The sequence below is a fragment of the Lathyrus oleraceus genome, chromosome 3, assembly GCF_024323335.1.
Source record: "Lathyrus oleraceus cultivar Zhongwan6 chromosome 3, CAAS_Psat_ZW6_1.0, whole genome shotgun sequence".
Classification (NCBI taxonomy): Eukaryota; Viridiplantae; Streptophyta; class Magnoliopsida; order Fabales; family Fabaceae; genus Lathyrus; species Lathyrus oleraceus.
The window spans coordinates 354,551,432-354,575,913 of record NC_066581.1 but is presented as its reverse complement, the minus strand read 5'-3'; the positions used below and the strand labels follow the sequence as shown (position 1 = coordinate 354,575,913).

The 24,482-nt window shown below is 42.2% G+C and overlaps 1 protein-coding gene across 1 annotated transcript; it reads right to left on the bottom strand.

Moving 5' to 3' along the window:
* Positions 1-23,626: 23,626 nt before the first annotated feature.
* LOC127131259 (uncharacterized) lies at positions 23,627-24,244 on the bottom strand. Its single transcript, XM_051060187.1, has one exon. It carries the CDS (start codon positions 24,242-24,244, stop codon positions 23,627-23,629), a length of 618 nt encoding a protein of 205 aa, XP_050916144.1.
* Between the last annotated feature and the right edge of the window lie 238 nt (positions 24,245-24,482).

Here is a 24,482-nt window from a genome sequence, read left to right as displayed (position 1 = left end):
TCGAGCCTAGTGTTGTCATGCATCATTGCCCTAAGTTCAGGTTTCTACCCTACTTGCATAAGCAAGCTAATCCTATCCAGGAAAGAAGCAAGCATACAAGCATACAATCATCAAGCATTTCAAACAACCATGTCAAACAAATATTCACAAAGCACACACTATAACCAATCAAGTGGGCTCAAACAATGGGTTTGACTGCCGAAGCAAGTCGTCTGTACATGTGTATTATTCGCTCTTAACCTTGCCATTACGAGGCTAAGGTGAAGCAGATGAAAAGGTGAAGTGAGGATGAGGCCTCACAGCTCTTATCCCTAACCAGGGAGAGCTTCAGACAAAAGAGCGTGGGTCCAGAATGGAGGGACCCTTCTACGCTCAAAGACTCTGACTCGATTGTGCAACAGCACGAGATCTTGGGTTTGTGTCCCAATGCATCAACACACAGCAGTGTGAGCAGAGGGACGACTCACATAATAGTGGGGGATAGATTGCATATCCCTTGGCTTCCACCAATTGCCTTGATTAAGGACTTTACCTGCTTAGGCACAATATTAAACAATCACAAACATCGCCTCTTAAGGAGGACTTCAGACAGTTATTTGCCCGGCCAAATAACAAACCGGGTCTCCAGACTACATGAAGAATAGAAGTCCTACCTCAAGTGGTTCAAAAACCAAGCAGCAGCAAGCAAGTTCAATATGAACTGTAAGCAACTAAAGGTACCTGAAAACAATCAAGTATCATCAGTACTCAGACAGACAAACATAAACAGCAAATGTTAATCAGTTAGACTATACAAGTCAATGCACAACAAAGCAAGCTATAAACTCAAGCCCAAGCTTCACAACCTACAAAACAAAGTTATGTTAGTTCACAAACATCCAACAAACTCAATTGAATTAACTTGATTCAATCTCCTTGAGCATTGTGCTTTTCATCCTGAAAAATCAAGCAAATGTAAGAAACTAGACCACTAGGCCAAGCCTAGGGTCCAAAAGTGACAAAAATGTCTAAACAGAAAGGGATATTCAACCAAACTCAAATTAATGTCAAACAAAAGCCAACACAATTAATCCCATGTTCATATCATTCACCATATCCATTTTATGCACAAAACAATTCAATTTAGGTCAAACACAACATCAAAAGTCCAAACAGAACTATTGCATTTAATTCCATATCAAAACAATTCCAAAAATCCTCAAATAATTTACACCTAAACAGGACATATTCAAGGTCTAGCATGTCAATTTTTAGCTCAATTGGACAAAAGGAACTATGTCAATGAAAATCAAGAAAAACAGACACAAATATTCAAACCAAACCATGGCATCAACACATGCATTCACTTCAAAAAATCATAAGTCAATGAGAACATTTAAGAAATGAATGGGACCAAAACAGGGATGTCCTAAAATGTGTCTACAACCAGCATACCAAATTTCATGTTCATTCAATACCATATGAGCATTTCACAACCAATTTACAAACATACATCACATGGACTTGCATATTTGACCAATAGATATGAAAAATACCAATCAAATTGAAAATGCCACATAAAAATCCAGAAAAATTCACGTTGCCTCTTAACATATATATGAACATCCATGCAAAATTTCATTCCATTCTAACAAGCCTAGGTCATGAAAATAAATCCAGAAAGTTGACCTAGCTAGGTGTGACACAAATTGTCACACCTAGATTCAAAAATTCATAACTCAATCATCAGGTATCCAAAATTCACAAAATGTACATGTAAATCACCATTAGCATGTCTACAATCACCACAAAAATTTTCAAGCATTTATTTTAAGGTATGAGAATTTCACAATGGAAATGGCAAAATGTGTCAAAATTGCATACATGTTAAACAACCCTAGGTCAAACTAGATTTCCTCCAAGCACAACTTCCAAAAATAGGTCAACAAAATTCTAAAGAGAATTAGGAAGTCAACAAAAAAATCCACACATTTTTCTGATCATTAAATAATTTTTTGTGAATTTTTTAAGGTTTTGGTGAATTTTTTAATAATTATTTGGAGTATATTAATTAATTAAAGTGAACGAATGGCATTATGGTAAATATTGGAACAGTGGCGCGGTAAACACTGAGTTTGAAAATTCAAACGAGAAAACGGATCAAACACTCCTTTTTTCAGAAAATCTCTCTCTTCCTCACGCGTTTTCCAGGAACTCAAGAACATGAAGAACCACGAACCATCACCAAAATCCACAAACCGCATATGGTTGGAACCGTCTCAACACGAGGATCTCAAATATCGTCCTAATTTATCCTAAATGTTCCTATATTCTTCGAATCGAAGCACTTAGGGTTTGCATTCGAAACTTTGAATCCAGATTACTTCCTCTACAGTTCACCAATTCCTAAACTAATCACATCACTACGATCTATGTTCTTCACTCTACCAAACGCACATGAGCAATTGAGGAATCAAGACATTCGAAAAAATCGATTACCTGGAATGCAGTGCTGGAATTGATGCTCTTTGTGCGTGTTAACCTCAAACAGATGGACTAGAAGCTCCAAGCAATTGAATGATATGATCAGGTTCGAGCGAATCAGCTTCTAATGCATGAAATCTTGATTCACCATAATCGAGCTTCACTTGGACAGTTGAGAATGGAGATGGATTTGATGTTGAAATGCCAAAACAGTCCAAGCATGAGAGGAATAGAGATCAGATCCAAAAGAACTTTGCAAAATGATGGAGAATTGAGAAAGTTTGATGAATTTTTGTGTGAAGTGTTCTTGAAGAATTCTTGAGAATTTGGAGGGAATTTGATCTGATTTTGAGGCTTGTGAAATTCTGTTATGATTTGATGATGATTAACAATATATACTCAAGCTTAATCCATGTTTAATCACTCTCATTAGCCAAAATAGAAATGATTAGCAAAATGTTAATTTTACACCAAGGGCAAAAATGTAACTTCATATGCCAGCTCATTGCCAGCTCATGGACAGCTCACACACTCTCAAAATGACATGTGTGAGCTGTTGCAACTTGGCTTATGCTCATTGGATGTGTATTTTGGAAATTCCACATGTGAATGGCTATGTGTTCAATTATTCAAGTTCATTTCAAAAACCATTTTCCAAACCATGAAGCCTTAGCATGTTATGAATATTCCAACAACTTTCAAATTCCATTTATGAAGTGTTGCAAAAATCCCCACTCAAAAATTCCAATTATTTCACAAGTTGGACAATTTTGCCCCTGATCCATTTTAACTGTCCAGTTGAAATTTGACTTTTTGCATTGACCATTTTTGAGAAAATCCAATTATGCACCATGAAAGTACATGTCAAATGGAGTTTGTGCATATAAAGAACTTCTAATTTGGACAATCCATGTGGAAGTTATGGCCTCCTGATTATGGGTTATTTTTGAAATTCACTGAGCCATAATTTTCCAACCATACATGGGATTTTCAAGTTCTTGGACTTTTTGGAAAGGTGAGAACAAGATCTACAACTTTCATGTTGAACAATTTTTCATTTGAAGCTTCCTTAGACATTTTATTTTGAGGTCAAAAACTTTCCATTTTTGGAAACTTCAATTACAAGTCACTTTCTATTTTTGGCAGTTTTTATTCTGACTTGATTTTCTTCATTCTTAAGCTTTGAGATGTCATACAACACTTGTTCCAACATGAATGAAGTGTATCCAACTCATTTCCACCTCCAAATCCATCAGATCATGTACAGTTGACCACAGTTGACTTTTCAGCTGATAGATGAATTTGGCAATACATTGATCAAATTGAGCTCCAATTCTCTGATGAAATGGCTCAAGGGTGAAACCCTAGCCTCAATTAGCTCAACATAATCAAATAATGATCCCCATATACATCGTAGACCCCATCTCCTGATCATGCCCTGACTGGCCCAATGCAACTGACTAGGGTTGACCAGTGGTCAAAACCCTAATCTCAAGGAATAAGCTTCAATCTCCTGATGATGACAAACCATGATGATGATGATGTATCATTTTAATCAAGATGAAGACCAATCTCCTTTGAGAATCATAAAATCCTAATTTGAACTGCCCCATCCTCAGATGATCAATGACTAGTCCAATGAAACCCTAGGTTGCACTTTGACTTCCTCATCTTCTGAACAAAACTTGTGAGGATGACTTGCACAATGTAACCACATGATATGCAATATGCAATGCATAATGACCTAAAAATGATATGCAATATGTTATGCTAGTCCCAAGAGAGGAGGGCAAATTTTGAGGTGTTACAGCTGCCCCTATTCAATCCACTGTGAACCTGTCGATATGAATAGCCTCGGCTTTCAGATGATCAGGATGAAGAGTGATTGAATATCAAGAACAGACGAACAATTTGCACTCTGATGGGAAAATAATTAACAACGCCTGTCAGAATCGGCGAAGAACACCATCTTTGAAAAATCCGTCTGGTACGGAAAAAATCGGCCTCATCACCGCATCCACTCGGGATTATTATTTCTTTCTTCTTTTCTCTCTTTATTTTTTATTTTCTTGAACCCCGAAATTTCTTTCCTTCTTCTCGGTCTGAAAACCACTTCGGTCTGATTACCGGAACATCGGCCTGATCGCCACTTCGGTCTGAATACCGCCTCGGCCTGAACACCGGAAAATTTGGTCTGAACACCACAAGCTGCATCGATCTAAATGTCGGAAGCTTCTTCGATCTGAGAATCGGAAATTGGGCCTGAACGCCACTTCGGTCTGGACACCGCCTCGGTCTGAACACCGGAAAATTTGGTCTGAATACCACTTCGGTCTGAACACCGGAACATTGGTCTGAATACCACAAGTACATCAACCTGATTGTCGGAAACTTCTCCGATCTGAGAATCGGAAATTGGGCCTGAACGCCACGTCGGTCTGCATACCGCCTCGGTCTGAACACCGGAAAATTGGTCTGAACACCACTTCGGTCTGAACACCGGAACATTGGTCTGAATACCACAAGTACATCAACCTGATTGTCGGAAACTTCTCCGATCTGAGAATCGGAAATTGGGCCTGAACGCCACGTCGGTCTGGATACCGCCTCGGTCTGAACACCGGAAAATTGGTCTGAACACCACTTCGGTCTGAACACCGGAACATTGGTCTGAATACCACAAGTACATCAACCTGATTGTCGGAAACTTCTCCGATCTGAGAATCGGAAATTGGGCCTGAACGCCACGTCGGTCTGAAAACCACTTCGGTCTGATTACCGGAACATCGGCCTGATCGCCACTTCGGTCTGAATACCGCCTCGGCCTGAACACCGAAAAATTTACCTTCGATCATTGTTCCCATCTTCGCTCGACAGAAACTTTTAATGCAACATCACCTCTCAAGCGGTAACCACAGCCTGAGACTAGCTTATGCCTGCAGTATGATGCATGATCGATTTTTCTACGTAATGTTCCATAAACATGGAAATGCTACGCGATTCATTATTTTTTATGCAATATGCTATGCTGTTTTTTCCATGATGAATGTATAAAAATAAAAACATCCCCCTCAAAGGACTCCTCTGGGGAATACGAGACACTCTGCTGAGGAACTCGTCACTGCTCTGATTCCACCCTGCTGGGGAATAGCACTGCTGCTGGGAATAAGGCAACCCTTGCTGGGGAAGAGCCTCCTTTGCATTCCATCCGCTCGAGAAACGGCTGGGGATAAGCACCGCCAACGCTCTGTGGGGATACAACACTCTTTGACTTGCCGGGGATATCCATCCTGACTCCGCTTCGGGAAAACCCTCACAGATACCTGCTGACTTCACTGGGGAAATACTCACAGATACTCCGCTGGGGAAATAGCAACCTCCAGGCTCAATTGGGGAACATCAATTTGAAACCTGCTGGGGATAACCATCCTGACCCTGCTAGGGAACCGCATACTACTCCGCTGGGGACAACCCATGCAATCCATAGGTAGAACCAACTCAGCTGGGGATGCACACTGCTGGAGATATATTTCATTGAAACCCGCTCCACTCGGGGAGTAGCAACCTTCAGACCTAGCTGCTGAGGAAACACCGTTGGGGATGACCATCCTGGCTCGGCTGGGGAAGCCCACAGACATTGGATCTGCTGGGGAGCTAGTCCTATGATTCTGCTTGGGGATCTAGCTGGAAAATGAGAATAGTTGGTACAGAACACCCATCGACTCGTCGAACCACGGTATCTACCTCCAATACTCATATCAGCTTTCCACTTTTGAGAATCCCCAGACTCGTCTGGATCTTTTCTGCTCCATCATCTTGTATTCCCAATCGCTCCGCGCTCGACAAGAAACGTACTCCATTCTTTATTTGTGCACTCGTCCCGGATCGGACTCTACGGGAAATTACATGCTTTCAAGTCTCCCGACTTTGAAGAGTCTTTTTGATTATCATCAAGGATCATCGTACGTCGCAACGTCTCTCCGTCATTTCTTCATATATTCGTTCCTGAGCGAACTCTCTGGGGATCTATTACAAAGCTTCCACATCACAACCTGCAAGTGAGTGAAAATATCTAACAGTTCCTGCAAAACAGATCATTAGATAAAACCGTGCCCCAGGCATGTCAAGATTTCAACACTTGGGTCACTCAACCTTCCAAATAAGATTTCAAGCATTCAATCTTATAAACATGCATTGGAAGGAACCTGTATATCTTAAAAATGCAAGAATTCTTTACCAAAATAATCAGATGTTTTTGCAATCAAAGCGATAATGAAAGACAAAAACAAAATTATTTGACTGAATGTGCATTTTATTGATTGAAAAGTGTGGCTCAAATTGAGCAATACAAAAGGAAGCAATTCCTGAAAAGAGGTAATTGCGCTCAAAAGGAAAAATCTATCCTAATGGCAATGTGAAACCCGTGATCTCATCGAGTTCCAACTCGGTTACACCCCATATGTCCTCAGACTCTCCATGCTTTCTGCCTTCTGAACAAGACGATTCTGATTGATCCCCACCGGGTATTATCCATGATGCCTTAACCAAAGCGCAAACGATTATACTAGACGCAGTTGTTCGCTTCAATCCCTCTTTTGCCTGGACCGCCCTTTCGGGTTTTCAGTCCACCGAGATACCCATTTTTGCCCAAGTCGCCTTTTCAGGTTTTCGACTTGCCGGGTGTACAGTTTTTTCATTTTATCCCTAATTTTTGCCCGAACCTTTTCTTTCTGTTTTTGGTCCGCCGGGATGCCTCATTTTTGCCTGGACTATTTTATTCTTCTCGTCCAGCGGGTCTTTTTATACGAAGTATTTTTTAACTGTGTCCGCATTCACAGGGGATGGAAAATCTTCGCCATCCATAGTCGTTAACAACAAGGCTCCACCAGAGAAAACCTTCTTGACCACGAATGGACCTTCATAATTCGGTGTCCATTTGCCCCTTCGATCGTTTTGAGGAGGAAGGATCCTTTTCAGCACCATATCACCTACGTGATATACCCGAGGTCGCACCTTCTTGTCAAAAGAGACGCTTCATCCTTTGCTGATATAACTGCCCATGACAGATGGCTGCTAGCCTCTTTTCTTCGATCAGGCTCAACTCTTCATACCGGGTCCTCACCCATTCAGCCTCTTGCAATTTCACGTCCATCAGGACTCTCAACGAGGGAATCTGAACCTCAACAGGTAATACAGCCTCCATCCCATATACCAATGAGAAAGGAGTTGCCCCAGTAGAGGTACGTACCGACGTTCTGTACCCATGCAATGCAAACGACAACATCTCATGCCAGTCTTTATAGGTCACCACCATTTTCTGCACAATCTTCTTTATATTCTTGTTGGCTGCCTCAACCGCCCCATTCATCTTCGGACGATAGGGAGAAGAATTGTGATGCTCAATCTTGAATTCCCGGCACAACTCTGCCATCATCTTATTATTCAAATTAGAACCATTATCAGTAATGATTCTCTCGGGAACCCCATATCTGCAAATGATGTCTCTCTTCAGAAATCTGGCAACGACCTGCTTCGTCACATTCGTATAAGAGGCTGCTTCAACCCACTTGGTGAAGTAATCAATAGCCACTAATATGAACCTGTGCCCATTCGAAGCTGTAGGTTCAATCTTTCCAATCATATCAATGCCCCACATAGCAAACGGCCATGGAGACGACATTAAGCTCAACGGATTTGGAGGCACGTGCACCTTATCAGCATAAATCTGGCATTTATGACACTTCCGCACGAAATTGAAACATTGGGCCTCCATTGTCATCCAGTAATAACCTGCTCTCAGCAGCTTTTTCACCATCGCATTCCCACTGGCATGGGTACCGAACGATCCCTCATGAACTTCTTTCATCAATTGGCTTGCTTCTGCATCATCAACACATCTGAGCAAGACCCAATCAAAATTCTGCTTGTACAAAACCCCATCCTTATTCAAGTAGAACACCATGGCTAACCTCCGCAGAGTCTTCCGATCCTTTTTCGATGCTCCCTCAGGATATTCTTGCGTCTCAAGATAGCGCTTGATATCGTAATACCACGGCTTCTCATCATCAGGCGCTGTGTCAACAGCAAACACATAAGCCGGTCTATCCAGACGACCTACTTCCACGTTGGGGAACTGATTCCACCACTGCACCTTAATCAAGGCAGCCAGAGTAGCCAAAGCATCTGCCAAAGGATTCTCCTCTCTGGGCACATGATGCAACTTCACCTTGGTGAAAAACGTCAACAATCTCCTCGTATAATCTCGATACGGAACCAAATGAGACTGATGTGTATACCATTTCCCGTTAACCTGATTTATCACCAGAGCTGAATCTCCATATATGACAAGGTTCTTGATTCTCAAATCAATCGCCTCTTCAATACCCAGTATACAAGCTTCATATTCAGCCACGTTGTTGGTACACTCAAATGTTAGCCGGGCAGCAAAAGGAATATGAGATCCTTTCGGCGTAACCAAAACAGCACCAACACCGCTTCCATTCACGTTAACGGCCCCATCAAACATCAGAATCCATTCGGACTCAGGGTCAGACCCCTCCTCCGGGATTGGTTCCTCACAATCTTTCGATTTGAGAAACATGATGTCCTCATCAGGGAATTCAAACTTCATCGGTTGATAATCATCAATAGGTTGCTGAGCGAGGTAATCAGACAATACGCTCCCCTTGATTGCCTTCTGAGAAGTATACTGTATATCATATTCTGTTAAAATCATTTGCCACCTCGCAACCCGTCCGATCAATGCTGGTTTCTCGAAAATGTACTTGATTGGATCCATCTTGGAAATCAACAAAGTGGTATGAACCAGCATGTACTGCCTTAGTCGGCGAGCAGCCCAGACCAAAGCACAGCAAGTTTTCTCGAGCAGTGAATATCTTGTTTCACAGTCGGTAAACTTTTTGCTAAGGTAGTATATGGCATGCTCTTTTCGACCAGACTCGTCATGCTGCCCCAATACACACCCCATAGACCCCTCGAGGACTGTCAGGTACAGAATTAACGGTCTTCCCTCCACAGGAGGCATCAGAATCGGAGGCTCCTGCAAATATTCTTTTATTCTTTCAAATGCCGCTTGGCAATCATTATTCCACCTGACCGTTTGATCTTTTCTTAACAGCTTGAAAATTGGTTCACACGTGGCTGTTAGATGAGATATGACCCGTGAAATGTAGTTCAATCTACCTAAGAAACCACGAACCTCCTTCTCCGTTCTCGGTTCAGGCATTTCTTTTATTGCTTTTACCTTTGCAGGATCAACCTCGATTCCTTTCTCACTTACAATGAACCCCAGCAATTTACCGGACCGCACTCCAAATGTGCACTTGTTCGGATTCAACCTCAGTCTGAACTGTCTCAGCCGGTCAAACAACTTTGCCAGATCTACCAAATGCCCCTCTTCTGTTTGGGACTTCGCTATCATGTCATCAACATAGCATTCAATTTCATGATGAATCATATCATGAAACAAAGTCACCATGGCCCTCTGATAAGTAGCACCGGCGTTCTTGAGACCGAATGGCATCACCTTGTAACAAAATGTACCCCACGGTGTAATGAACGTTGTTTTCTCCATATCATCTGGCGGCATTTTGATTTGATTATAGCCAGAAAATCCATCCATGAAGGAAAACACCGAGAATTGAGCTGTATTATCTACCAACACATCAATGTGAGGTAACGGAAAATCATCTTTCGGACTAGCTCTATTCAGATCTCGATAGTCCACACACATTCTCACTTTCCCGTCTTTCTTCGGGACTGGCACGATATTTGCGACCCATGGTGGATAATTAGTGACAGCAAGGAAACCAGCATCCCACTGCTTTTGCACTTCCTCTTTAATCTTCATCGCCATATCAGGTCGAGTTCGGCGCAACTTCTGCTTCACTGGAGGACAATCTGTTCTCAACGGTAACTTGTGCACAACAATATCGGTATCCAACCCTGGCATATCTTGATAAGACCAGGCAAAGATGTCGACATACTCTTTCAGCAAGGCCACCATTCTGCTCTTCACACTTTCCTCCAAAGCAGCCCCGATTTTCACCTCTTTCTTGACCTCGTCGGTACCCAGATTCACGACTTCAATCGGCTCTTCATGCGGCTGAATCACCTTCTCTTCTTGTTTTAACAATCTGGCTAATTCCCCTGGCAGTTCACAATCTTCTTCGTCTTCTTCCTCAGCAAGATAGATCGGATTGTCGAAGTCATACAAGGGTGTAACAGGATTGTTATCAATGAGATCCGGGGAGGAATCGCATCTGCATGAATGTTGATTCATGCATTGCTTTAGAACCGGTGTGACAAATTGAAAAAGAAAAATGAAAACATTGCCATTTTTATTTGTTTTTATTATTTAAACTGCAAAAATAAATGAAAAACAGGGAACACCGCTTTTAATTGAAAAACATCCTTTATTGATGATGCAAAAATCTTGCAAAATTAAACATGAGGTGGCCCTTACAATGAACCATTACGTGTCGGGCAACACGTATGGCTTTCATGCATATAAGGTGAAAAACAAGAAAAATATTACTCTTCAAGGAGAGTGACCCGGATGATCTCTTCGGCCTTCCAGTTCTGGACTTCCATCCCTGGTGTGCACGGCTTTATCCACTGGTCAATGTCGCAGTCACTATCAGCATCTTCACTCATCATACAAATGTGATCCGGATCCAGCATTCCGGCACTCGTGAATGTGACTGACGTACGACGTCCTCTTCCTCGTCCTGAGCCTCGGCCCGGCTGATATCCAACCCCAAATCTGTCTTTCTTTTCAGGGATCTCCATCATTTTGCCCCAACCAGGAGCCTCTCCACTCTTGACCACTTCAGCAGCCTGCCTATATGAAGCGATGGATGGTTTCTCCTCCTCTTGCTTAGCAAACAGGGCATTCTCCACCTTAACGGTTTCGAAAAGCCTGGCTAGGCGTTTCCCATATTTCACCATCCATCTCCACATACTTGAAATAAGACAGGTGGCTGACAAAAATGTCCTCCTCTCCACAGACAGTGACGACTTGACCTTCCCAGATATATTTCAGTTTCTGGTGCAAAGTCGAGGTAACTGCTCCCGCAGCATGGATCCATGGACGACCCAACAAGCAACTGTATGCCGGCTGGATATCCATGACATAGAAAGTTGACTTGAACACCTCAGGTCCAATCTTCACCGGCAGCTCAACCTCCCCAAATACGGCCCGTTTTGACCCATCAAAAGCCCGCACAATCAAATCAGTCGGGGTCAAAATCATCCCATCACAGTTAAGCTTCGCCAAGGCCTTCTTTGGCAACACATTTAATGAGGAGCCGGTATCAACCAGCACATGCGAAAGCACGGCTCCTTTACATTCCATCGCAATGTGTAGTGCCCTATTATGATTTCTGCCGTCCACTGTCAGGTCCATATCCGTAAAGCCCAACCCATGGCTAGCATGCACATTGGATACGACCGTCTCCAGCTGATTAATAGTGATCTCCTGAGGAACATACGCCTTCTTCAAAATTTTCAACAAGGCCTCCCTATGCCCCTCGGAGCTCAGCAACAATGAAAGAATTGAGATTTTGGAAGGAGTCTGCTGCAAATGATCAACCAGTTTATACTCCGACTTTTTGATGATTCTTAAGAACTCTTCAGCCTCATCATCAAGTTTGTTTTCCGACCCCGCAGGCGCCGGTGTCATCACAGGAGTATCACCATTATCCACCACAGCCTTCCCTTTCGCCCTGGCTAAAGCCTCGGCCTTTTCTTTTTTATCTTTTTCTTCTTCCCCTCTCCTCAACGCATCAGGAGCAAACAGCCTCCCACTGCGAGTGAAACCGCTGGGACCGGCATTATCCACCTTTAGCACGGTGGTTTCACTTGCAGCCTGCTCTTCCCACTTCTCCCCGTTACAGTATACCTCCCCACCATAATGCCACGGCACGGCATCATCTTTGTCGTAGGGAATTGGCCCAGGTACCGTGATGGTAACTGGAGCCTCCTCACTAAGGTTTGACAAATCCACCGGATCATAATAGATTGTTATGGTGGAGACTTCTTCTTTTCCTTTATCAGCCCTCTCGATCAGAATAACCCCTTCGTCCATCAGCCCTTGGACACACTTCCTCAGAAGCTCGCAACCGTTCTGAACAACCCGACATTCAACACAATCAACACCACAGCCCGGGTAAACCCCACTCTTCAACAACTGCCTCTTGACCTCAGCCAGAGGCGTCTTCAGCTGATCCACATCAGACAGCCCAACTCTATTCTCCTCGGAGATTGCATTCACCCCCCTCTGACCATGCGCGGGCATGGGATTGGCATTAACATTAGGAGATGGTGCAAAATTAATTGCCTTTGAATCCACCAGGTCTTGGACTACGTGCTTAAAAGCTTTGCAGTCCTCAACATTATGTCCGGGAGCACCCGAATGGAATTCACACTTTGCATTTTCATTATAACTGGCTGGCCTCTGATCAGGTCTCAAAGGTGCCAGCGTCCTCAACTGTACTAACCTAAGATCCAGCAGTTTCTTCAACAGAAAGGAGTACGTCACGGGAGGCCTATCAAATTGTCGATCATTCATCCTGCCCCTGACTTGGTATCCAGCCCTCTGCGGCCTTTGTTGAAACGGTTGTCTCTGTTGTTGCTGTTGTTGCTGTTGCGGTTGTGCTGACTGAGGCTCAGCAGGAATAGTCACCGCAGCAGTGTGCTGGAAGTAACGGTCCCTACTGGGTCCACGTTGAGTATAAACAGCGCTGGTGTCTCCTTCCTTCTTCCTCTGCCCACCATTACCAAACGGTTTCTTCGACCCCGAAGAAGAAGAAGATGCATTACCCTGAATCTTCCCCAGCTTCAACCAACTTTCTATCCTTTCCCCTGCCACCACAATGTCAGAGAAATTGGTGACAGGACAACCCACCATCCTTTCCGCAAACGGCCCCTGCAGGGTCCCCATAAACAGATCTGACATTTCACGATCAACAAGAGGAGGTTGAACTCTCGCAGCCAGTTCTCTCCACCGCTGGGCATATTCCTTGAATCCTTCATTATTTTTCTGAGACATACCCTGCAGCTGGGTACGACTCGGAGCCATGTCAGCATTGAACTGGTACTGCTTGAAGAAAGCATCTCCAAGATCCTGCCAATTCTTTATATCGGACGATTTCAATTTAGTATACCACTCCAGGGAGCCTCCGGACAGGCTGTCCTGGAAGAAGTACATCCACAATTTCTGGTCCATCGTGTATGCAGATATCTTGCGGACAAAAGCTTGTAAGTGCGTCTCTGGGCAAGAACTCCCGTTATATCTGTCAAAACTGGGCGCCTTGAACTTCTGTGGGATCACAATCCCCTCAACCAGCCCCATATTTGACATGTTCACCACCCCAGGCGTGGCATAACTCTCCAAGACCTTGATCTTCTCAGCCAGCAGCTGGATCTCCCTGTTCTGAGGTGGAGAATTATAAGGAACAAACGGCTCGTTCTGCATCGAGAATTGATCAGCCTCTCTGTCTTCCTCCTGGTCTTCGTCGAACCCATAAAACGGAGGCACAAAGTTATCCTTCTGATTCTGACCCGGTTGGCCACCAACACCACCAGCATTATTCACGAGACCCACAGTTGTTCTCTTTCCGCCGTCTCGAGATCCATGCCCCTGGTTGGAGACTCCATCCAGGTTAACCCCACTGTTTGCTGCAGAAACCCGCTCGAGTTTCTCAACTTTATCCGCCAGAGCCTTCTGACCAATTGCAAAGCCTTGCATTATATTGATCAGCTCGTTCATCTTGTCTTTCAGTTCGAGCATATTTGCACTGGGAAGTTCCATGAGTCTGGGAGTATTTCTTCTGGTGTAATATCTGTGAGGGCGTGTCGAGTGCAAAGGTACCGTTCTTCGAGCACGAGCAATGATTCCTGTCACAGACAAGCACGTTAGTAACAAACACCTGCAAAATAAAGCACAGTTATTATGATCAATGCATGAATGCAGTGTCTATCCATATGAAGGACACTTTGTCTCTCGATCCTGGTATCACTGAGACAAACAGTAATCCGGCATCAATATTCTGATATTCAGCATCTGATTTTATCGTGCAGATCGGAGATATGTGATTCAGCATGATACCCCCAACCATGTGTGTGCTTGTGTGAGTGCATACGGTAAAGCAAATAAAGCTTGAAGATCAATCACTGAATGAAAAATCACCATCACATAACCAAATGCACAATAAGTGCCATAGTCATACATCCAGTCAAATAAAGTCAAATACAATCCTCCAGAATCAGGAAAGAAATACAAGCAAGTAGATTCCGTCAACAAGCCTGACGGTAATCCACAACAAATGAAAGATCTATCTGGATGAGGGTCCCACAGATGGCCCTGTCTCATCTTCCATCTTCGCGAACTCTACAGCGAACCTGAGCTCGGTGTTCTCCTGCTGTAGTCTCCCCACCTCCTTCTGATGAACCTTCATCTGCCTGAAGTAGTGATCTCTCTCAGCCATGTAATGATCTCTCTCGGCGACGATCTTCAGCTTCTCTGATTCCTTGACCTTCAGCTTTGCCTCCCACTCAGCAATGAGGACTCGAACTTGGTCATCCCTCTGATCTCTCACCAAGATTTGCCTTCTCTTCTCATCTTCAATAACTTTCGAAGCTCTAGCCAATCTCTCTTTGGTGATGTCATGCTCTCGGTTGGATGATGCTAAGGCCTGACTAATTTTCCCATAGTAGGCTGTATCCATCTCAAAGCGCTTGGCGTCTAGGGCATGTCGCTTGTCTTGATCTTCCATCTTCACTTTAATCTCCTGATTAGCTGCCTGAAACCGAGCAACACTTCTCTCCAACTCAGCTTTCCCTGCAAGTAACTGATCTCTGGCCCTCTTCATCTCAAGGAATTCCTCCATGCTGACAGAAGAACTTGGACCCTCAATCATAGGACACCCCAAATCACCTCCAGGAAATGGTAGAAATGTGGCTTCAATCCTCTTCCGCAACCAATCTTCAAACAAAGGAAAATACCGACTGTTGACTCTGCCAAATGGAACCTTACCCTTCCTCTGAACGTTGCGCCATGCCCCAGACACCTGTATCAGCTTGGCCTGATTACCCTCCACAGGAAAATAAAAGGACTCCTGAGTCTCACACTCAAGAGGAGGAACCTCCATAGCGAACCCCATCTGTCTCCTAAGAAGCGTCGGGTTGTAATTAATGCAACCCTGAACTCCTATAAGAGGCACATTGGGAAAAGCCCCACAACTGTATATAAAATCCCGTCCAGCCAAACCATTATGAGTCCACGCAATATCATCAGCCCGCAGACCCATCAACCTGAAGGACCACTTGACACTGGGATCAATATGAGCAAAAGCACCTCGAGAAGGCAAATACCCCATAAACCACTTGAAGAGCAACTGAGCACAGCACCTGATCAACCCCCCACGCAGCTTCTCATTCCGATTATGGACCGAGTAGTAGACATCTCCGATCAGAGTAGGGATAGGGTTTCTCTGCATGAATAATCTGACAGAATTATGGTCTACAAAATTCTTCTGATTGGGGAACAGAACAATCCCATAAATGCTCACAGCAATCAAAGCACAGACAGTCTTCCAATCACCCACAGCAGCATGTTCCTTGGCTTTAGATTCCAAGAAACCCAAGTGAAAACCCGGTAATTTTCCTTTCTCGCTCAAACCTCCCTTGACCATTTCCGGACTCAAATAAAGAGCACGGGAAATCCCAAGGACGTCAGGCTCTCCCCTCATAGCACAAAAAGGCATCTGATCTCGAATCGTGATACCCAGAATACTAGCATAGTCCTCCATCAGAGGTCCCAACAGATAATCTGGAAACACAAAGCATCTCAGCCCCGGGTCATAGAACTGGAGAAGGGTATGAATGGCGCTTCTGTCACTGTCACTGAGTCTGAAAACCATCTTCAGGATACTACCGTATGCCTCCCTGAACATCCCCACATGGTCGGGTGTAATCAATGCTATCATCTCCTTCAGCGCACCAATCTCTGGGTCGAAGAAACTGTAGGCAATGTTGTTTTTCAGGCCGATCCTCATATCTGAACAGAAAGTCTCTCAACCAAGATATCAATCCAAAATGTCCCTGCATATGGATAAACATGTGTTAGATGCAAATAATGCGAGATGTAATGATGCTGATGAATGAATGCAATGCGTTGCCATCCTCTAAGCCATCTGACCATCTGCACTGAATCTGGTCTCTGAATTGATCATAACCATCTGAGGAGTGTACAATCATCAATCAGACCCACGGGTTCCGAAATAAACGGAAGACAAATACATCATCATCATCATCAGTCTCTGAGCAGACACCCACAACCAACCATTTGAATCAGCCCGGGGAATCCTGAAATAAACGGATCCCCACTGATACATCACGGACAGCACTCCGGCGTCACGGCAATAAATGACCATAAATCCGACTTATAAATATGTCTCTGACTCACTGATCAAAAGTCACCATCTGAATGCATCTGAAAGAATCACCCTCCCCTCACAGGTAAATTCTAAACAGGTCATCCTAAGGCGGACAATAGTCTCGACAATCGGGCAGAGATACTCAATGGGTTTGCCCTTTCGGGTGTGCCATTGCAGCTCTCCTGAGATCGTCTAAACCAAAGATCCGGGAAATGATCGGTCACCAGAGTCAACAGTTCAGATGAAGTAACTCAACCAAAGCGGAATATCCACAGAGGCAAGCACTATCAAATGAACCTCGTCCGGCTTGTGGTATGTCACGTTACAACAATATACTGATTCAGCAAATGAGGAACGTGAGACCACACTAGTCCTAGGTGTATACTCGGGCCTGGGTTTTAACCCCACTCAGAACACCCACCCCAAACAGAGGAACCACCTGCATAGAGGACGGCAACAACATGATAGTATGATGCATGCAAATATTTAATGCAAATATATACATTGGTTAGAATAATAAATGCAATAAATACAACAACACAAACAACCTAAACTATCCTAGAACGCTAGGAAGGACTCGCTTAGGGACGATGGACCAGCACAGGTCTACATCGGTGTATTCCCCAGCAGAGTCGCCAACTGTCGCATTCGCGAAAATCAACCGGCGAGACTCGAATAAAAATACAACAGAGCCGCCACTGCGCGTTATTTATCCCAAAATAGGGAAAGGAAACGCTCAGAGAAACCTGGAAAGGAAATGGTCTCGGGACCAAAGAGAAAGGGTAAGGGAGTCGGTTACGCAAGGGGAAGGTATTAGCACCCCTCACGTCCGTCGTACTCGACGGGATCCACGTTCTAAAATAAAGAATAGGTTGCTAAAACATCACACACACACACACACACAGGGAACGCAGGTGGGGTTAAGAGAAGGGAGCTCGATAGGGCATCGCACCCTATGCCTACATATCTCGTCTGGAACGAGAATCAGAGCCACTGTAGTTCGGCTTACGCACGCCAAACAACACAAAACGCACAAACAGATGGCAAACATGGAGCCCGACAACCACTTGATGGAATTACGTCAGCATCCGAACCAAAACACGCACAAAATGGCAAACATGGAGCCCGACAGCCAATTACTGGACTTACGCCGGCATCCGAACCAAGACACAATCAGATAACAAGTAAACACACACAAAAAAGAAAAAGGTTGCCCGGAGTGGTCTCGCACGACCACCTGCCTACATACCTCGTCTGGAACAAGGATCAGGGCGATGTAGTTCCCCCTCAAGGGAAAGAAAATCTAGCTAGAAACCGAGGGAAGACACACTACCAGGGAGCTGGACTCGAGCCTAGTGTTGTCATGCATCATTGCCCTAAGTTCAGGTTTCTACCCTACTTGCATAAGCAAGCTAATCCTATCCAGGAAAGAAGCAAGCATACAAGCATACAATCATCAAGCATTTCAAACAACCATGTCAAACAAATATTCACAAAGCACACACTATAACCAATCAAGTGGGCTCAAACAATGGGTTTGAGTGCCGAAGCAAGTCGTCTGTACATGTGTATTATTCGCTCTTAACCTTGCCATTACGAGGCTAAGGTGAAGCAGATGAAAAGGTGAAGTGAGGATGAGGCCTCACAGCTCTTATCCCTAACCAGGGAGAGCTTCAGACAAAAGAGCGTGGGTCCAGAATGGAGGGACCCTTCTACGCTCAAAGACTCTGACTCGATTGTGCAACAGCACGAGATCTTGGGTTTGTGTCCCAATGCATCAACACACAGCAGTGTGAGCAGAGGGACGACTCACATAATAGTGGGGGATAGATTGCATATCCCTTGGCTTCCACCAATTGCCTTGATTAAGGACTTTACCTGCTTAGGCACAATATTAAACAATCACAAACATCGCCTCTTAAGGAGGACTTCAGACAGTTATTTGCCCGGCCAAATAACAAACCGGGTCTCTAGACTACATGAAGAATAGAAGTCCTACCTCAACTGGTTCAAAAACCAAGCAGCAGCAAGCAAGTTCAATATGAACTGTAAGCAACTAAAGGTACCTGAAAACAATCAAGTATCATCAGTACTCAGACAGACAAACATAAACAGCAAATGTTAATCAGTTAGACTATACAAGTCAATGCACAACAAAGCAAGCTATAAACTCAAGCCCAAGCTTCACAACCTACAAAACAAAGTTATGTTAGTTCACAAACATCCAACAAACTCAATTGAATTAACTTGATTCAATCTCCTTGAGCATTGTGCTTTTCATCCTGAAAAATCAAGCAAATGTAAGAAACTAGACCACTAGGCCAAGCCTAGGGTCCAAAAGTGACAAAAATGTCTAAACAGCAAGGGATATTCAACCAAACTCAAATTAATGTCAAACAAAAGCCAACACAATTAATCCCATGTTCATATCATTCACCATATCCATTTTATGCACAAAACAATTCAATTTAGGTCAAACACAACATCAAAAGTCCAAACAGAACTATTGCATTCAATTCCATATCAAAACAATTCCAAAAATCCTCAAATAATTTACACCTAAACAGGACATATTCAAGGTCTAGCATGTCAATTTTTAGCTTAATTGGACAAAAGGAACTATGTCAATGAAAATCAAGAAAAACAGACACAAATATTCAAACCAAACCATGGCATCAACACATGCATTCACTTCAAAAAATCATAAGTCAATGAGAACATTTAAGAAATGAATGGGACCAAAACAGGGATGTCCTACAATGTGTCTACAACCAGCATACCAAATTTCATGTTCATTCAATACCATATGAGCATTTCACAACCAATTTACAAACATACATCACATGGACTTGCATATTTGACCAACAGAGATGAAAAATACCAATCAAATTGAAAATGCCACATAAAAATCCAGAAAAATTCACGTTACCTCTTAACATATTCATGAACATCCATGCAAAATTTCATTCCATTCTAACAAGCCTAGGTCATGAAAATAAATCCAGAAAGTTGACCTAGCTAGGTGTGACACAAATTGTCACACCTAGATTCAAAAACTCATAACTCAATCATCAGGTATCCAAAATTCACAAAATGTACATGTAAATCACCATTAGCATGTCTACAATCACCACAAAAATTTTCAAGCATTTATTTTAAGGTATGAGAATTTCACAATGGAAATGGAAAAATGTGTCAAAATTGCATACATGTTAAACAACCCTAGGTCAAACTAGATTTCCTCCAAGCACAACTTCCAAAAATAGGTCAACAAAATTCTAAAGAGAATTAGGAAGTCAATAAAAAAATCCACACATTTTTCTGATCATTAAATAATTTTTTGTGAATTTTTTAAGGTTTTGGTGAATTTTTTAATAATTATTTGGAGTATATTAATTAATTAAAGTGAACGAATGGCATTATGGTAAATATTGGAACAGTGGCGCGGTAAACACTGAGTTTGAAAATTCAAACGAGAAAACGGATCAAACGCTCTTTTTTTCAGAAAATCTCTCTCTTCCTCACGCGTTTTCCAGAAACTCAAGAACATGAAGAACCACGAACCATCATCAAAATCCACAAACCGCATATGGTTGGAACCGTCTAACCACGAGGATCTCAAATATCGTCCTAATTTATCCTAAATGTTCCTATATTCTTCGAATCGAAGGACTTAGGGTTTGCATTCGAAACTTTGAATCCAAATTACTTCCTCTACAGTTCACCAATTCCTAAACTAATCACATCACTACGATCTATGTTCTTCACTCTACCAAACGCACATGAGCAATTGAGGAATCAAGACATTCGAAAAAATTGATTACCTGGAATGCAGTGCTGGAATTGATGCTCTTTGTGCGTGTTAACCTCAAACAGATGGACTAGAAGCTCCAAGCAATTGAATGATATGATCAGGTTCGAGCGAATCAGCTTCTAATGCATGAAATCTTGATTCACCATAATCGAGCTTCACTTGGACAGTTGAGAATGGAGATGGATTTGATGTTGAAATGCCAAAACAGTCCAAGCATGAGAGGAATAAAGATCAGATCCAAAAGAACTTTGCAAAATGATGGAGAATTGAGAAAGTTTGATGAATTTTTGTGTGAAGTGTTCTTGAAGAATTCTTGAGAATTTGGAGGGAATTTGATCTGATTTTGAGGCTTGTGAAATTCTGTTATGATTTGATGATGATTAACAATATATACTCAAGCTTAATCCATGTTTAATCACTCTCATTAGCCAAAATAGAAATGATTAGCAAAATGTTAATTTTACACCAAGGGCAAAAATGTAACTTCATATGCCAGCTCATTGCCAGCTCATGGACAGCTCACACACTCTCAAAATGACATGTGTGAGCTGTTGCAACTTGGCTTATGCTCATTGGATGTGTATTTTGGAAATTCCACATGTGAATGGCTATGTGTTCAATTATTCAAGTTCATTTCAAAAACCATTTTCCAAACCATGAAGCCTTAGCATGTTATGAATATTCCAACAACTTTCAAATGCCATTTATGAAGTGTTGCAAAAATCCCCACTCAAAAATTCCAATTATTTCACAAGTTGGACAATTTTGCCCCTGATCCATTTAACTGTCCAGTTGAAATTTGACTTTTTGCATTGACCATTTTTTAGAAAATCCAATTATGCACCATGAAATTACATGTCAAATGGAGTTTGTGCATATAAAGAACTTCTAATTTGGACAATCCATGTGGAAGTTATGGCCTCCTGATTATGGGTCATTTTTGAAATTCACTGAGCCATAATTTTCCAACCATACATGGGATTTTTAAGTTCTTGGACTTTTTAGAAAGGTGAGAACAAGATCTACAACTTTCACGTTGAACAATTTTTCATTTGAAGCTTCCTTAGACATTTTATTTTGAGGTCAAAAACTTTCCATTTTTGGAAACTTCAATTACAAGTCACTTTCTATTTTTGGCAGTTTTTGTTCTGACTTGATTTTCTTCATTCTTAAGCTTTGAGATGTCATACAACACTTGTTCCAACATGAATAAAGTGTATCCAACTCATTTCCACCTCCAAATCCATCAGATCATGTACAGTTGACCACAATTGACTTTTCAGCTGATAGATGAATTTGGCAATGCATTGATCAAATTGAGCTCCAATTCTCTGATGAAATGGCTCAAGGGTGAAACCCTAGCCTCAATTAGCTCAACATAATCAAATAACGATCCCCATATACATCGTAGACCCCATCTCCTGATCATGCCCTGACTGGCCCAATGCAACTGACTAGGGTTGACCAGTGGTCAAAACCCTAATCTCAAGGAATAAGCTTCAATCTCCTGATGATGACAAACCATGATGATGATGATGTATCATTGTAATCAAGATGAAGACCAATATCCTTTGAGAATCATAAAACCCTAATTTGAACTGCCCCATCCTCAGATGATCAATGACCAGTCCAATGAAACCCTAGGTTGCACTTTGACTTCCTCATCTTCTGAACAAAACTTGTGAGGATGACTTGCACAATGTAACCACATGATATGCAATATGCAATGCATAATGACCTAAAAATGATATGCAATATGTTATGCTAGTCCCAAGAGAGGAGGGCAAATTTTGAGGTGTTACAGTAACAATAATAATTCTTAAGATATGGTTCTCTCACACAAGTTAAGAATAACAGACTTCACAAGATAAGTTAGCAAGACATAAAGAAGTGTGTTAAAAAATAGTCCACTTACTAGTGTATGAATCTAACACAAATATGATGTGATGTGTCGTGATAGATGAGGATAAAATGCAATCTACGCGTGTATTCCTATAACATTGAATCATATGCATGAATAGTAAGGAATAAATTCCTAAGTCTCACATTACTATTATGCATGGAAATATCATTATGGATTTCCCCTATGGTTGTAACTCCTTATTCCTAAGGTATTTAATATAGTGAATATGTCTATCCTACTATTTTCAATCATATTTAGCATTAGTTCCACTTGAATAATGGGTTCCCGACACTAACAAGCTTTTACTTAGTTCTAAGGTGATCAAACTTAAAACCAAATATATAACAATAACACAAATGCTAAAATCAATCACTAACACACATCATAAGCATAAAGATTCATTACTAATAAATATCACATTGCTCAACATAAAGATTTTTAGCTTATAATGGCTTTAACAACTACAAGCATAATGGATCCTAGAGTAAACATTTCAAAACACATAAGCATTGAAGAAACTCAACCTAGGTAACAATGATGACTGCTTGCAATCTTAAATTAGCAAGAATCGGGCGTTGTCATTCCAACTGAAGTAGGAATCCTCCTTCCATGAAGAATGATATGTCACTTCACTTGCCTTCTTTGCTCTCACTCACTCAAAGTGTTTACAAAATTTCTTCTAATTATGTAAAATATGTTGAACCACTGAATTCTTTTATCATCCACTCAACTGTTCCTTTTATAGGGAACCAAGCTAGGGTTTAGGAATATGCCTTAGATCATTTCGCCCAAAAGCTATACATTTTTCCTTCCTTTCTCTTCTTCTGAAGTTCCTAGGGTTGATGCATCCAAGCACGCGGTGGGATAAAACATGTAATGCAAGGTTATGGAGAAGGAGGTGAAGAAATACGCGGCGTTGCAGACTGATTGGTCTTGTACTATGCGTCAATGTTTTATCTTTTAGCGCATAATCTTGCTTTCTTTACTTTACAGCTCAACAGTTGCTTCCCAATGCACTTCATTCCCTCTTGCCAACTCTTTGATACTTGAAGACACTTGTTCCAGCATCTTTATGCATACAAACTTGTCAACCTTGACCAATACGTCCTCAATCTTTCCTTGAGGGTAGCAAATGCTCTTATTTGCTAGCTGAAGGGTGATTATTGTTGGCCTAACTTCTCCAATACCAATCCTCTCGAAAACAGAGAGTGGCATGAGTTTGATGTTCGATCCAAGATTGCACAATGCTCTGCCACAAAAACAATCTCCTATATTGCATGGTATAGTGAAACTTCCAGGATCTTTTAACTTGGGGAGAAGTTTGCCTAATACCAATTGAATGCATTCTTGTGTTAGGTCCACAATTGCAAACTCTCCAACTCTTCTTCTTTTCATGAGTACATCTTTCATGAATTTTGAATAGTTGGGAATTTCTTGGATGGCTTCTATAAGTGGTATGTTAATCTGTAGCTGCTTCAAAATCTCCATAAATTTACCAAATTGTTGTTCCTCTTTTTCCTTCCTAATCCTGCGAGGAAAAGGAGGTGGTGGTCTCTCTTGCATAAACTTAGGCATATGGCTACTGTCAGGCACGTCAGAAGACATTCCTACCGGTGTGGATGTCATGCCAAAATTGTTCAGTGTTGAGTGTTAGAGTGACTTCTCTTCTTCTTTATTCAACTCTTCTAGAGAACTTGGGGTAGATAAATCATCCCTTGAGTGAGATGGATTCTTATCAGTTGTTTCAACATCTTTTCTACTTCTTAATTTAATAACCTTGCATGTCTCGAAATTCTTGGAGCCTGATGCTGAAGCAGGAGTTTCAGTGGTACTTGGAAGTGAT

Coding starts and splice junctions, on each gene's coding strand:
- LOC127131259 (XM_051060187.1), bottom strand. CDS start 24,244: ATGTCTTCTGACGTGCCTGACAGTAGCCATATGCCTAAGTTTATGCAA.